The sequence below is a fragment of the Typopeltis vanoorti genome, chromosome 5 (genome assembly GCF_054136105.1).
Source record: "Typopeltis vanoorti isolate ZY-2024b chromosome 5, IOZ_Tvanoo_1.0, whole genome shotgun sequence".
Classification (NCBI taxonomy): Eukaryota; Metazoa; Arthropoda; class Arachnida; order Uropygi; family Thelyphonidae; genus Typopeltis; species Typopeltis vanoorti.
The window spans coordinates 41107558-41121985 of NC_143553.1; the positions used below are offsets into that span (position 1 = coordinate 41107558).

Consider the following 14428-nt stretch of genomic DNA (forward strand, 5'->3'; position numbering starts at 1 on the left):
CATATTGTATGTAACTCACCAAAAAATAAAGTGCTCAGCTTGAGATTAACACACTTATGATTTTCAATGTGCTTTCCTGGCAGAAAATGAAGAGACAATTTTCAATAATAAATACTTTATACCATAAACAATTGACGTACATGCGTGCTAAAGGGTATTTCCCTAATATAGATTCGCCACTTATAACTACATGCGCAATATGGGTAGACACAAATTTAACGAAGATAAAATTTGATGTTTAAGTCGCATGCTGAAAAATATATGAAAAGATAAAGGGTTACTACAATTTGTAGACCGCGTTATATCGAAACTGCGTTATATAAGTACCACGTTATACAAGGGTTACCTACTTGGTTTAGTCCACTATCCAAGTGTAAGCAAACAAAGTTTGCGCATGAAGTTTCTTTCAGAACTGGAGCAACTCATGTCAAATGTGGTAAGATAAAAGATACTTCAGGCACAAACTTTGTTTGCTTACATTTGGATAATGGATTAAACCAAGTATATAATTTCTTGGTATCTTTAATTTATAATATAACCAAGTGAAAAACTTTCAACAACTATCTATTTCTAATCCAGAGTGTTTTAATAATAAGGTGTGACACCTTTTGGCAACTCATATAGGAAAATACAGTATGACTTCTGCATTACTTCAACCTTGGTATCTCACCTCCAAGTCTGGCTCCCGCTGATGAGGCCTCAATAAAGGTTGAAACCAGTCTGGGTAGTGACCCTTCCCATAACACACAGCATTATACAAGTCCACAAGCAGATGTGCTTTGCATTATGGGATACTAAGACAAGTGATGTGAAGTGACTTGATTAAACCAAGTATATAATTTCTTGGTATCTTTATTTACAATTACAATCTTGTTTACATTTCTTTTCTATTTCTGAATTGCTTGCATTATATTTTCAATTTTTGCAGTGGAAAACTTGACGTTATAACCCAATCATCAATGGCATGTTTTATGATAGTCACCAAACCAAATAACATCTTTCTTTTTATAATCAACTTTACTTACCAGATTTTTGTTATTATGCATTAACTTACCTGATTCTGTGCTTTTTTTTCTATTTTGCTGCTGAACTTTTTTTTATTCTCCACGTGTTTCTCTAAATGCTGCTCGACTTTCTGTAATTCCTTTGTCATCTGTCTAAAAATCTGCTTTAGCCTAGTGATCTCGGAGGTTAAATTATTTTCAATATCCTCTTTAATATTTTCTTTAGTGAAGAGACCTTTTCTTCATTACTTCACTGTTCTTGTTAATGTTTCATTCCTTCTGTGTTTTTGGTACCATTTTACACCTGTATTTAATATTAAAATATTACAATAAAAATATGTTATAAAGACACTCCATCATCATATTCCTGCCATGTAACCTCAAGGGGTGTCCAGGATATGATAGTATTACATGAAAAATTTACATCATTACAAACTTTTTATCTGCAATTTTCCTCCAAATCAGTCTGTTACTTGTCAAGACTCCAACATTATCAGGTCTTATATTTCTATCATCTAAGGCACTTTGTACCGTATCAATCCACCAATATCTTGGTCTTCCTCTGGGTCGTTCTCCAGCCAACCAGGCAGAGAACACTTGTTTTACTAATCTTTCCTTGCCCCTTCTGTTTAAGTGACCATACCACCTGAGATTAGCTCCGATAACGCATTCCTGGATGCTGACAATGTCAAGTTCTTTCCTAATATCCTCGTTTTTAATATGATATTGCCATTGATGCCATCTGTTCACGCCTATAATCTTTCTTAGAACTCTCATATCTGCAGTCTCTAGTCTTTAGTCAAGTGTTTTACTTCTGATCCAACTCTCAGATCTATAAGTTAAAACCGGTTCGAACACTGTATTGTATACAGCTAATTTAGTGTTCACACTAATTTCTACCTTATTCCATATGAATTTATTCAATTGATTTCCTACCATAACAGCTTTATTTATTCTGTTGTCTATTTTCATATTTAATTTACCATCTTCACTAAAAATCATGCCTAAGTAGCTGAAATGTTTTACTTGTTCCACAGGTTCTCCGTTTCACAATACAGTTGACATTTTCAAAGATTCTGCCTATTTTTATTGTCTTTGTTGCTGACTTTTTTATTGCTGACTTGCTTCTCTTACCAGTAAATGTATTATAATTCAACTATTCTCAAAGAATGGTAATAGCAAGATATGAAAAATGTTACTAAGCGTAGTAGAAGCATCAGAATACTCAACTTTCAGAATAGTACAATGCATTCTCAATGTTTTAATGTCAACTTGCATAGCTTTCGGAATCAGATTAATGCAATACACTTTAGAAACTGCATTTAAAAAATATATATATTAAATAACTTTTTCTTCTTAAATTTAAAATAACAAAATATTATGTAACATTTTATTATTTAATGTCATTATAGATATAGCACATTAACCTTGATAAGTTTTGAGCACTGTTATAAGATTGGGAGAAGTAGAAATATATAAGCAATTTAGTTCAGTTTTAGTATATGGTTAGTAATCATTACTTGGAATTAACTCTAGAGATGCCGACTAGAAGAAACAAAAACTACTGAGATTTTAACTTGTTTAAAATTTTTATTTACTTTGATTATTATGTTAATTCTATAACTTGAACTATCTTAAATTCTCAATGAAAAATACCTTATTCAACAAATTACCATATTTTTCGCTTTATAAGATGTACTGTTGTATTGGACTTGTCACATTTTGCATGTTGAATTTTTGGAAAAAAAAATATTCTTTGCAGTATAAGATGCACAAATTATGCATCAGAGTTTTCATGTAAATATTATTTTTTTTTTAATTTTAAAAACGTGTATTATCAGTTTATCAGATAAAAAACATTCTTAAAAAATCATCAATCATTAAAAATCTAACATATATATATAGGTAGTCCTCAACTTACAACAGGGTTCTGTTCCGTCTCTGTCGTAAGTCGATTCTGACATAAGTCAGTGATCGGTGTCGAGGCTAGCTGGTGAACGGACGTGCTACCGGAGAGCTCCTGAGAGATTTGTGTTTTTTGTTGATTTATTGGTGTTTTGGATTCAATTTAATGGACTTAAGTGTGTAATTTTGGTATATTATTGGAGCTTTATTAGCGTAGTTAGTGTACTAAAGTGTTTTATAACATAATCCATGTCGGGAAGTCGCTGCTAGATGAATTCGTAATGTGTAGTGTTCGTGCAAGCTCCAGATAAGATAAGTATCATTTTCAGTTATCGATACAAATTACTTAATATTGTGTAGTTTTGTTTTGTTTGCCTTGCGTATTTTAGTGCGTCTATTTTTGGTGTGTTATAACGTATAATTTGACAAAACACGTTGCAAATAAATATGGCACCTGTGCGAAGGAAAATGACGGCCAGTAATGAAGGTTCGCCATCGTTATCAAAGAACGGTAGCATAAAAGAAATGAGTCAGTGTACTAGCTGTGAAATGTACGCTTTGCGGAGTGCGGTCGGAGTGTGGTTAGATGATAATAAAGGATTGAATGTGTGTAGAAAATGTAGGGAGAATGAGGAATTGAAGTGTATTTCGGAACGTGAGTGTGATATTTTTGTCAACCTTCAGAATAAAGGAAATAGGGATATGACAAGAAACGGCAAGGTTGTACATGAAAATTGTGAGAGTGTGAATGTAGAAAGTGTGAATGATAGTATAAATGGTTTCTCAGAGAACAAAAAAGATGAGGTAGATGCATTGAGTGAGATCGCGTTGTTGAATAGTGTGATAGAAAGAGCAAAACAGCAGTTAGAGTGCATGAACAAAAGTAGACTGAATGAACCAACCAATAATAAAAGGTATGACAGGAAAAATAGACGTATGAATGTGAACATGAACAAAATGAAGGATAGAGTGCTATATGGAGACTCGTTAGTACGAGGTGTGTTAGTAGAGGATTTGACAAAATCGTACCAACCTGGTGCGACCATAAAGGACGTAACTGAGCCTATTAGAGAGCAAAAGGAAAGGGTGAAAGAAATGATTGTTGTGGCAGGTACGAATGATTTGAAAGGAGATAAAATGGAAATGATAGAAGACCTGAATGAATTGTTTGAGGTAGCACAAGAAAAGAGTGAGAGAGTTAGAATGATTAGTCTTTTGCCACGGTATGACAGTGAAATGTTTAAAAGGCGGGCTATAATTGCGAATGACTTTATGCGTGGGTTATGTATGACGAGTGGTGTGGAATTTGTGGATGTGTGGAGTGAGTTTGATGGGCGAAAGGATCTATATAAGATGGATGGCTTGCATTTGAATGGTTACTGTGAAAGAAGACTTTAGAAAGTGTTGCTGAATGTAGTGGATGTGCAAATTCAGGGAAACTAGATTTGTTAGGGGGGGGGGAGTAGAGATACAGTCCTTATGGAGGCAGCTGAATGTAAGAATGAATATAATATGCCAGAGCAAATAAGGACAACAAATCTGAGTGGGGTAGTTAATATAAGGCATCAAGGTAGGGATGGGGCTAATGGGGGGTCTTAAATTCATGTACACTAATACTAGGAGTATTAGGAACAAGAAGGAAGAGTTTTTGGCTATGGTTGGCACTTCCAGACCACAGGTTATAGGTATTAGTGAAACATGGCTGACTGTAGATGATATAACTAGTGGGATTGAATGTGATGGGTATAGTGTGTTCAGGAATGACAGAGAGAATAAAATGGGGGGAGGAGTATTGTTGATGATAGCTGATGAGCTCCAGCCAAGGAGAACAGAAGTTGAATTGCAGGATAGAGAAAAGAGCACATTTGAGGCCATTTGGTGTGAGATTGTGGCTAGCAGAACTAAATATACAATTGGGTGCTGCTATAGACCAGGTGATGGAAAAGATGGTGGTGACAGTATGCACAAGCAAATAGAAGAAATGGGTGGAAGGAGGGTGATTATTATGGGAGATTTCAACTATGGTCGCATTGATTGGAGTGAGGAGAGGACACACGGGAGGAAGGAACTGGATTTTATGCGGTTATTAAGGGATAACTATCTGCGACAGCATGTAATGGAAAATACTAGGGGTCAGAGAGTGCTTGACCTAGTAATTACATCTGAGGATTTGGCTGTAACAAATATGACCACATTGCCACCAATCGGTGAGAGTGATCATAGGGTCTTAACTTGGGAGGTGGCTAAAGGTGTAGAATTTTCAATTAAGACAGGGTACATGTGGAATTATCGGGCTGGAAAGTATGACAAGCTTAGGAGTTTGATTGCTTCAGTGCCATGGCATGTACAACTGCAAGGACTAGAAGTTGATAGTGCATGGGAGGTAGTTAAGAAGTGCTTGCATGAAGCAATGGCTGACTGTATACCTAGAGTCTGAATAATAAATCAGGTAGGGGTTAAATGGATGAATAACACCATTAAGCTTGAGTTGCAAAAAAAAGAAACAACTATGGAGAGAATTTAAGGAGAAGGGTGACCGGCAGGCACATGAACGGTATAAAGCGCAGGCCAGAAGGGTGACGAGTGTGGTAAGAAAAACAAAAAAGGATTACGAAAGAACATTGGCCATGCAGGCTAAAGAGAATCCTAAACAGTTTTTTAGATATGTAGCAAGTAGAAGGAAAAATGTACATGGCAGATTGATTTTAAAGAATGCCGATGGTAGGGAGGTAACTGAATCAGTTGAGATAGTTGAGTTACTGAGTGAGCACTTTGCAAAAGTATATCATCCAGGTGATGACATTGCAGAAACGAATAAACCAGTAGATTATACGGGAATTGTGGTTAATGAAGTGGAGGTGAGTAGTCTATTGCATAACCTCAATGTCAATACATCTGTGGGATTGGATGGTATACCAGCTCGTGTTGTACGAGAAGCAGCTAATGAATTGTCAGTACCCTTGACCATTTTGTTTAATTTGAGTCTCGGGTCTGGGTTAGTCCCGAGCGGGTGGAAAGAGGGGAAAATAGTTCCACTGCATAAAGGTGGTTCCAAGACTGCTGTTGTAAATTACCGACCGATTAGCATATCAGGAATCATTGTCAAGGTCTTAGAGAAATTAGTCAAGAAAAGAATACAGGATTGGATAGATGAAAATGGGATATTGTATGGGGGACAACATGGTTTTGTGAAGGGTAGATCATGCCTCAGTAACTTGCTCACGTTTTATAACACAGTGACGGCTGAACTGGATAGGGGTAATGGGTTTACAGTGATACTACTGGACCTTGCCAAGGCCTTTGATAGGATACTACATGGAACCCTAATCAGTAAACTGGAGCAGATGGGTATAGATATAGGGTTGGTGAGATGGATAAGAGGGTGGTTGAAGGAGAGATATCAAAGAGTGGTTTATTCAGGAGTGGAGTCTAAAAGACGTCTTGTGACTAGTGGAGTGCCACAGGGCTCTGTTCTTGGACCACTACTTTTCAATTTGTTCATCAATGATATTGGAAAGGATCTGAGAGGAAGTGTTCACTTGTTTGCTGATGATGCAAAGTTGGGTAGAGCAATTGTTAGTGCACAAGATGTCAAAATTTTACAGGATGATTTGGATAGTTTGGAGGACTGGGCTAGGAAAAATGGATGTCAATTTAATGTGGCAAAGTGTAAGGTTATGCACTTTGGGGTGAAAAGAATAGCAGCAGTATATCGCATTGGTGGAATCATACTCCAGGAGATTGATGAGGCCAGGGATTTGGGAGTGTTGGTGGATAGGGAGTTGAAGTTTAGGGGGCACATTGCAAAAGTAACTAAAACAGCTCACCAAATCACTTGGCTTCTGAAAAATACTTTAACATGCAGAGACGAACAAGTTGTTGTTCCTCTGTATCGAGCCTTGATAAGACCCCATCTGGACTTCTGTGCCCAGCTATGGGCACCAGGGTTTCTTTGTATTGGGGAGGAAGTGGAGAGGGTCCAGAGACAAGTGACCAAGATGATAGCAGGTCTGTGGAATGAACCTTATGAGAACAGGTTGAAGATTTGTGGGTTGCAGAAATTGGACGATAGGCGAAGGAGGGGTGATATGATTGAGACATTCAAATTACTGAAGGGTTTTTATAAGATTGATCCAGAAGATATTTTTGAAAATATGACTGGTGGTGGGGGGACTAGGGGCCATGCATGGAAGCTGGGCAAGAGCGTGGTTGACAAGGGTGTTAGAGCTAGGTTCTTTACTTGGAGAGTGGTAAATGAGTGGAATAAGCTTCCAGAGTCTGTTGTGGGTGCTACGACCGTGAATGAGTTCAAGGCAAGGTATGATAGATACTGTGTGAATGTTGAATAGTTGTTCTTGACATGATGTTAGGGCCTCCCTCGATGAGTCTGTCGACTCCTTGGAGTTTCCCGGAACAATAATAATAATAATAAGTCGAGGACTTTTTTAAATTCTTGATTCGTTTGATTTTTGTTATAATATTTTCATAAATTAGGTTTCTATTTAACTTAAAACGGTTAAAAATGTATAAACTTACATAAACATTTATAAATTATTTATTAGCACATATACATATAAATACAAAATTAAGAAAGAAAATTTTAAGAAAAAAATACATAAACATATCAAAAATGGTGCACTTGCTTTAATTTGAAATTCCTTTAAATATTAGTTAACATAAACATAAAACTTATTAATGCTGTCTTTAATTAAACAGGTGAGTAACTGTCACTCATTTGGACGATATGGTTATTGCTCACAAGCCGAGTAGTTTTTTTTTAATCAGAAAATTGGTTAATGTTATTTGTTGGTTTTTTCTTCATATATTTTGCGATAACATCTGACTGCTTCTCGACTTTGGCGAAGCGATCAGTGTCTTGATTCATATTTTTGAGTAGCTGAGGTCCTTGATTTAGTCCTTGATTTTATTAAATTTTACTATAAGAGGATTAGCCGAAAATACTTCGGCTAATCCTCTTATAGTAAAATTTTTTTAACGATTTCTCTTCATCTTCCTCATTATTCCTTTGTTCTTCTACAACTCTTTCATTTTGGAAAATCAAGTCTTGATCAGTCAGTTCACCTTCTTCGTGATCTACTAATTTTTCTATATCGGTAATATCGATTTCTAGATCTCAGTTTTCTTGCAATTTCAACAATTTCCAGACCAATTTGTTCTAACATACCATGCTCATTGTACTCTTGTATTTCCTGTGGTAGAACTTCTTCCAAATTCCTCGCATGCATTGTTCCAATGTTCAGGATACATTGGTTAATATTGTAATTTTTCCAAAAATTGTGTAATGTTATAGCATCATTGTCTATTGCTGTTATTGCTTGAGAAAATGTAGTTTTCAGATATGTCTTGAATATAGCAATCAAACTTTGATTCATAGGCTGAATCACAGCTGTTGTATTGGGAGGTAGATATATCACATTTATATTTTCATGCAAATTGCCGATGTGAAGAGGATGTGCTGGAGCATTGTCAAGCAGCAATAGAATTTTAAAAGAAATATTTTTTTCAAGACAGTAGGCACGTACTTCTGGTTCTTAAAACAATTTAAGAACCAGTCTTCGAATAAAACAATTGTCATCCAAGCCTTAGGATTACTCCTGTAGTAAACAGGCAACTTATTCTTGTCAATGTTTTTCAAAGCTCTGGGGCTCTGTGAACGGTAAACAAGAAATGGTTTTAATTTAAAACCAGCAGCATTTCCTCCCAGAAGAAATGTAATCCTATCTTTAAATGCCTTAAAACCAGGTGCCAATGTAGCTTCTCTGTGAATGTAAGTTCGTTTTGGCATTCTTTTCTAGAACAGTCTGGTTTCATCTACATTAAAAATCTGCTCTTGCAAATAGCCCTCATCTTTTATCATCTCTTTCAGATTTTTCTTGAAAATTTCAGCTGTTTCAAAATCAGAACTAGCAGCTTCTCCTGTTATTCGTATGTTATGTAAGTTAAATCGGCTTTTGAATCGATAAAACCAACCATTACTAGCATTAAATGTCTGTATTTATCTTCTTGTTGTTTTCTTAAATTGTCAAACAAGCTGCGTGCTTTTGTTTGAATTGTAAACAAACTGAGAGGAATATTCTTGTTGATTTGATCATCTATCCACATCATTAAAAGCTTCTCCATTTCATGAATTGGCCCTTCTCTTTTTTTCGTTAAAATTGTACATTTCATATTAACTGCTTTAGCTGCCTCCATTATTCTCGATTTATATTTTATAATTGTTGAAACAGTCGAATGCAATAGTTTTTCTTCATGTGCTATTTCACGGACTTTCTTTCCTTTGTCATATGCTTTAATGACCTTCATTTTAACATCTAAACTTAAAGCTTTCCTCACCTTTTTTATGTTGGAATTTTCATCAGTAGTATTACTTCTCTTACTGGACATGATAGGGTTATGATGAGATACAAAAATTGCAATGAGAGAAACGAACGCTTCGACTGCTGATTAGCAACTAACATTCTAAAGGCTGTGATAAGTTAGAAGTGGGTGAATCATAGCAGCGGCTATTGCATATTGGTGATAGGCTTTGCTTGTCGACTAATGCCGACACTGTGATGTGTATACAAAAGCAATGCGATAGATGTATGTATATGCTGGCGGCAAAGTTACATTAGAGAATTTTTAATAATAATTTTTGGCCATTGTAAGTCGAGGACTACCTGTATATACACACATATATGATATAACAGATTTACTCGGCAATGACTGAAAGCTGAGAGATAAAAGTAAAAATACTATTTTAATTAAGTAAATTACACGACTAGTTTCGTCTTCATAGAAGACTTCTTCTGAAACTTCATTCCTTGCTCAGTAGGCCCAAACAAAAACATGACGACCTGAAATATCCTGGCATTTACTAAATTTGGTGAAACTGCAATAAGCCTTATTTCGGCCAGATGAAGAAAATCCATCAAATTACGTCTTGAGGAACATAAAGGAGATGTCACATATGGCAGAACCAGAGCTAGTGCTCTGGTTCTTGAACCATGTCATGAATTCTGCTGACACTAATGGGGAAAACTTCATTCATCCGGTCTTATGGGACAAATCTGAAAATATCTTGCAATGCTATGATGAACTGGAACTCTATATGGAAAGAATTGTAGAATCCAAAGAAATCATCCTCAATCAAGTACATCTCAACACTAACCTCAGCTATAATCTCCCAGATTGTCATTGCGCTGCCATCTAACTTTGGCGTTCACGAGATGTTGAACACATGCGCACGCCCAACAATGAAGAGATACACAGAACATCTTCAAATGTTAATATCCTAACACTTTAATGTATAGTTTTTTGGTCTCTGGCAATTTTTTTTGGTTGTTCCCTCTTGTTATGCACCCAAAAAAGTCTTCTATGAAGATGAAACTAGTTGTGCAATCTACTTAATTAAAATAGCATTTTTACTTTTATCTCTCGACTTTCAGTCATTTAATCTTCTTTTTTAAAAAAAATAAAATAAAAATATATATATAATATAAACAAAATAATTTTTATAAATTATTTTGGCCATTGTAAGTCGAGGACTACCTGTATATACACACATATATGATATAACAGATTTACTCGGCAATGACAAAGCTGAGAGATAAAAGTAAAAATACTATTTTAATTAAGTAAATTACACGACTAGTTTCGTCTTCATAGAAGACTGGAACTCTATATGGAAAGAATTGTAGAATCCAAAGAAATCATCCTCAATCAAGTACATCTCAACACTAACCTCAGCTATAATCTCCCAGATTGTCATTGCGCTGCCATCTAACTTTGGCGTTCACGAGATGTTGAACGCATGCGCACACCCAACAATGAAGAGATACACAGAACATCTTCAAATGTTAATATCCTAACACTTTAATGTATAGTTTTTTGGTCTCTGGCAATTTTTTTTGGTTGTTCCCTCTTGTTATGCACCCAAAAAAGTCTTCTATGAAGATGAAACTAGTTGTGCAATCTACTTAATTAAAATAGCATTTTTACTTTTATCTCTCGACTTTCAGTCATTTAATCTTCTTTTTTAAAAAAAATAAAATAAAAATATATATATAATATAAACAAAATAATTTTTATAAATTCCATTAATCTTCTTTTCAAATCTTTATTCATCTTCACTCTTAAAATTTTCTGAACTTGATTTTTCATCAGAAAATGAGTCATTGCTGCCTTGAAACAATAAGTCTTGTTTCAAGGCAGCTGTGAAATTGCTGCCTTGAAACACAATTTCACAGGTGTGCGAATGGATTCATATGAAATATGGGTCATCCTCTGTACCATCTCTTAATGGTACAGAGGATGACCCATATTTCATATGAATCCATTCGCACACCTGTGAAATTGTGGCCTTCTTTCTCCTACCTGCAGATGTTTCCTCAGGATTTGGAAATTGCATCCAACTGACCCATTTTTCCCTCATAAATCCTTTAAATGGTTTGTTTATTGATACACTAATGGTTGAATTGCAGAGGTGAGTCCTCCTGGGATGACAGCTATTTTCGTGTTCATTTTGCGAAATTCATTCTTAAGAACTTTGGTTTTATGTATCTAAACTGATACCCATACTAACAAAGGAGGTTTCTGACGTAAACTTCCACACCTTCTTTATCCATAACTTCATCCCTTCCTCATCCATCTGGATGAATATAAACTCCTTTGGGAAGTTTTTCTTTTAAAAATTAAAAAAAAAAAAAAGTGGCAATTTTGTTCCATCTGCACAGCACGACAAGACAACAATATAGTGGATTTTTCATCACCAAAAGTTATAACAATAATTTTTTTTTTTTTACCTTTGGAGCCAACAGTCTTGTTCGAGTGCACATCAAAAGTCAGTGGTACTTCATCCATATTAGCTATCTGTGAAAGTTCAAAACTGTCTTGTTTTCTAGCATTTATGATGAATCTGTGAAACTCAATAATTTTAGTTTTTGAATTCGTCTGGCATTTTTTGTGATATTTTTGTTTTTGAAAGCATGCATAAATCATTACTCTTCATAAATCTAAAGCACCATGATGGTGACCCTGTAAGATCGATATTTCTTTGTTGCCAATAATTTTGCTCGTTGAATAATCATTTTTATAGATATGCAGCAACCCGATCTTCTTTAATTCGTTACTCAAGTTCTTAATTCATTTTCAATTTTTGCCAATTTTCTGCAGAGATTGTGTTTTTTTTTAGAATTTGCTTCTAATTAATTGCTCCTCCAAGTTCATACCATTTTTTCTGTTGTGGGCAGAGGTCCAAAGTGTCTCTCTGCTGCCCTATTGCCATTCTTTTTTTTGCATACTCAATCACACTATGCTTAAACGTAATCACATAGCCATGTTTGTGCCTCATAGAATCCATGGGTTATAAAAAAAAATTAAATATAATAATATATTGATTACTAGTTTAAATGCATGACCATTAACAACTATGTAACTATTCAAACTGATCACGCATCACTGACAAGCAATGATGCATCAGCTTATAAGACACATCCCAATTTTCAGATAAATTTTAGGTACAAAAAAGTGCATCTTATTAGGCGAAATACAGTATTTTACTATTGATTACTCCTTGATTAAATTTATTAATGAATAAATTGTGAGGGGCTAAACAGCTGTTCATTTTTTTATAAGCATTCATACAAAATCACTTTAATGCAAATTTCACATTAGTAAGGTGATGTCTAAAACATTACCATTCTACTGTACCTTATAATTATTGCCATGCTTCTCTAACATGTATACACAAAATTTTACTACTTCATTAGGCAATCTCAATTTTCCAGGCTGAACAGATAGTGCTTCTGCCTCTAATTCTAAAAAAAAAAAAAAAAAAAAAATATATATATATATATATATATATATATATATATATATATATATAATATATTGCCAAATATGGTTAATATAACTATATTATCTAATGATAATTAAACAAAAATTAATATTCACATTTAATCAAATAATTCAAATTCAGACATTGTGAGAAATCTTATATGTATAATTGGATTTTATAAAATTATACAGAATAGACCAGAAGTTCCTGCCAAATGTAAAAGTGCAAGAGTTAACTGTGCTTCATTCACTCTCCAAATGAGATGTAAAAGCTAATTCACAGCCGAAGAATGAAATGTAACAAACAAAGAGATTCATGATCCTGTTGCTGGCAAACCAATGAAACAATATGAAGTGAATTCAGAAATCATTTGTACAAGTAAAAACTATTATTATTATTATTTATTATTAAGAAGACCTCCAGGGAGTCAGGGACTCATCGACATTTAAACGACAAAGCACTGAAGGATGCAGTTCTTTTATCTGCCCCAGTGATATAGCAACAGATTATAGCATCTAACACTACAGATGTGTTAGATTAACTGTAGTATCTTATGTGCACAAAATCTCTCAAGAGTATAAGGACATATGGGTAATCCTGTACCATCTTTGAGAAAACAGAAATCAGCAAGAAAATGAAGCAAATAAAATGTATGCTGAAAGCTGACTATGAAATTCTCTGTGGGTTCCAAGTACCTGAAAAAAAGACAGAGCCTGTTTAAATTAATCTCTTTTCACTACTATGACTTCCAAGTATCATTCAGAAGTGAGAACATTACAGTCCTAGAGAACACTGCCCATTAATGCTTGATCTTCTACAAGTAGCAATTAATGCATCCCAAATGACATGAAAATTTATACACAACACTACTGTACTGAAAAAATTCAGTCTGAGGATGAGGATTAATTTTGTGAGTTACTTAATTTTACATTAAATCCTGTAACTGCTAGTTATCTGGTAAATTTCAAATTATGTCTTACAAATTTAAACACACATACATCTTTAAATAAGGAAATTTATAATGAAAGTTCACAATTGGCAAAAAATGTCACAATGTGACATTAAATTAAACATGTGGTGAGGTGAATGAAACATGTTTATCATACAGATAACTTAGTTGATGCAAAAAAGACAGACATTTGAATTAACTAACTTAAATGTCTTTCTTTTGTGAATCAGTTAAAAGTTATTAGTATGATAAATATGTCTCATTCACCTCACTTTGTTTCAATAATAGAATACGACGAGTTGGCATAATAACTATAAAAATGGAGAAAAACTCACATAAGAAAACTTATTCACTGTAAAATTTTTATCTATTTGTCATAGGCATCTTCAGTACAGGATTCCAGAACAGTAATTAAAAGATAACAGATAATTCTAAAAAAACTCACCACCTTAGCAGCTAATGTAAGATAACTAAAATGGTCAGTAATTTTCTGACTAAAAAAAAAAAAAGAGACAGAGATAGATAAATTAAGTTAAGAAAGATTAGAAGTTTTAAAAAGTAAAAAGTAAGAATTAAATATTTTTTAATATACATTTCTGTATACATAAATAGGATAGTGATCTTACACCAGGTAATGAAATTCATTGTGCACCTAAGTTGTCACAAAAATACATGCCCATGGTGAGATTCAAACTTACAGTCCATTAGTTGGAGAGCGAGTATGCTATCCAT

General features: G+C 34.3%; 1 protein-coding gene across 1 annotated transcript in view; it reads right to left on the minus strand.

The window, feature by feature from the left end:
* Window positions 1-14428, minus strand: part of LOC150106335 (nucleolar protein 16) — a 62561-nt gene that overhangs the window by 5252 nt on the left and 42881 nt on the right. The window contains exon 4 of the mRNA XM_090393087.1: window positions 12621-12727. Within this exon, the coding sequence (XP_090249213.1) occupies window positions 12621-12727 (107 nt within the window). The remainder of the gene's footprint in view (window positions 1-12620; window positions 12728-14428) is intronic.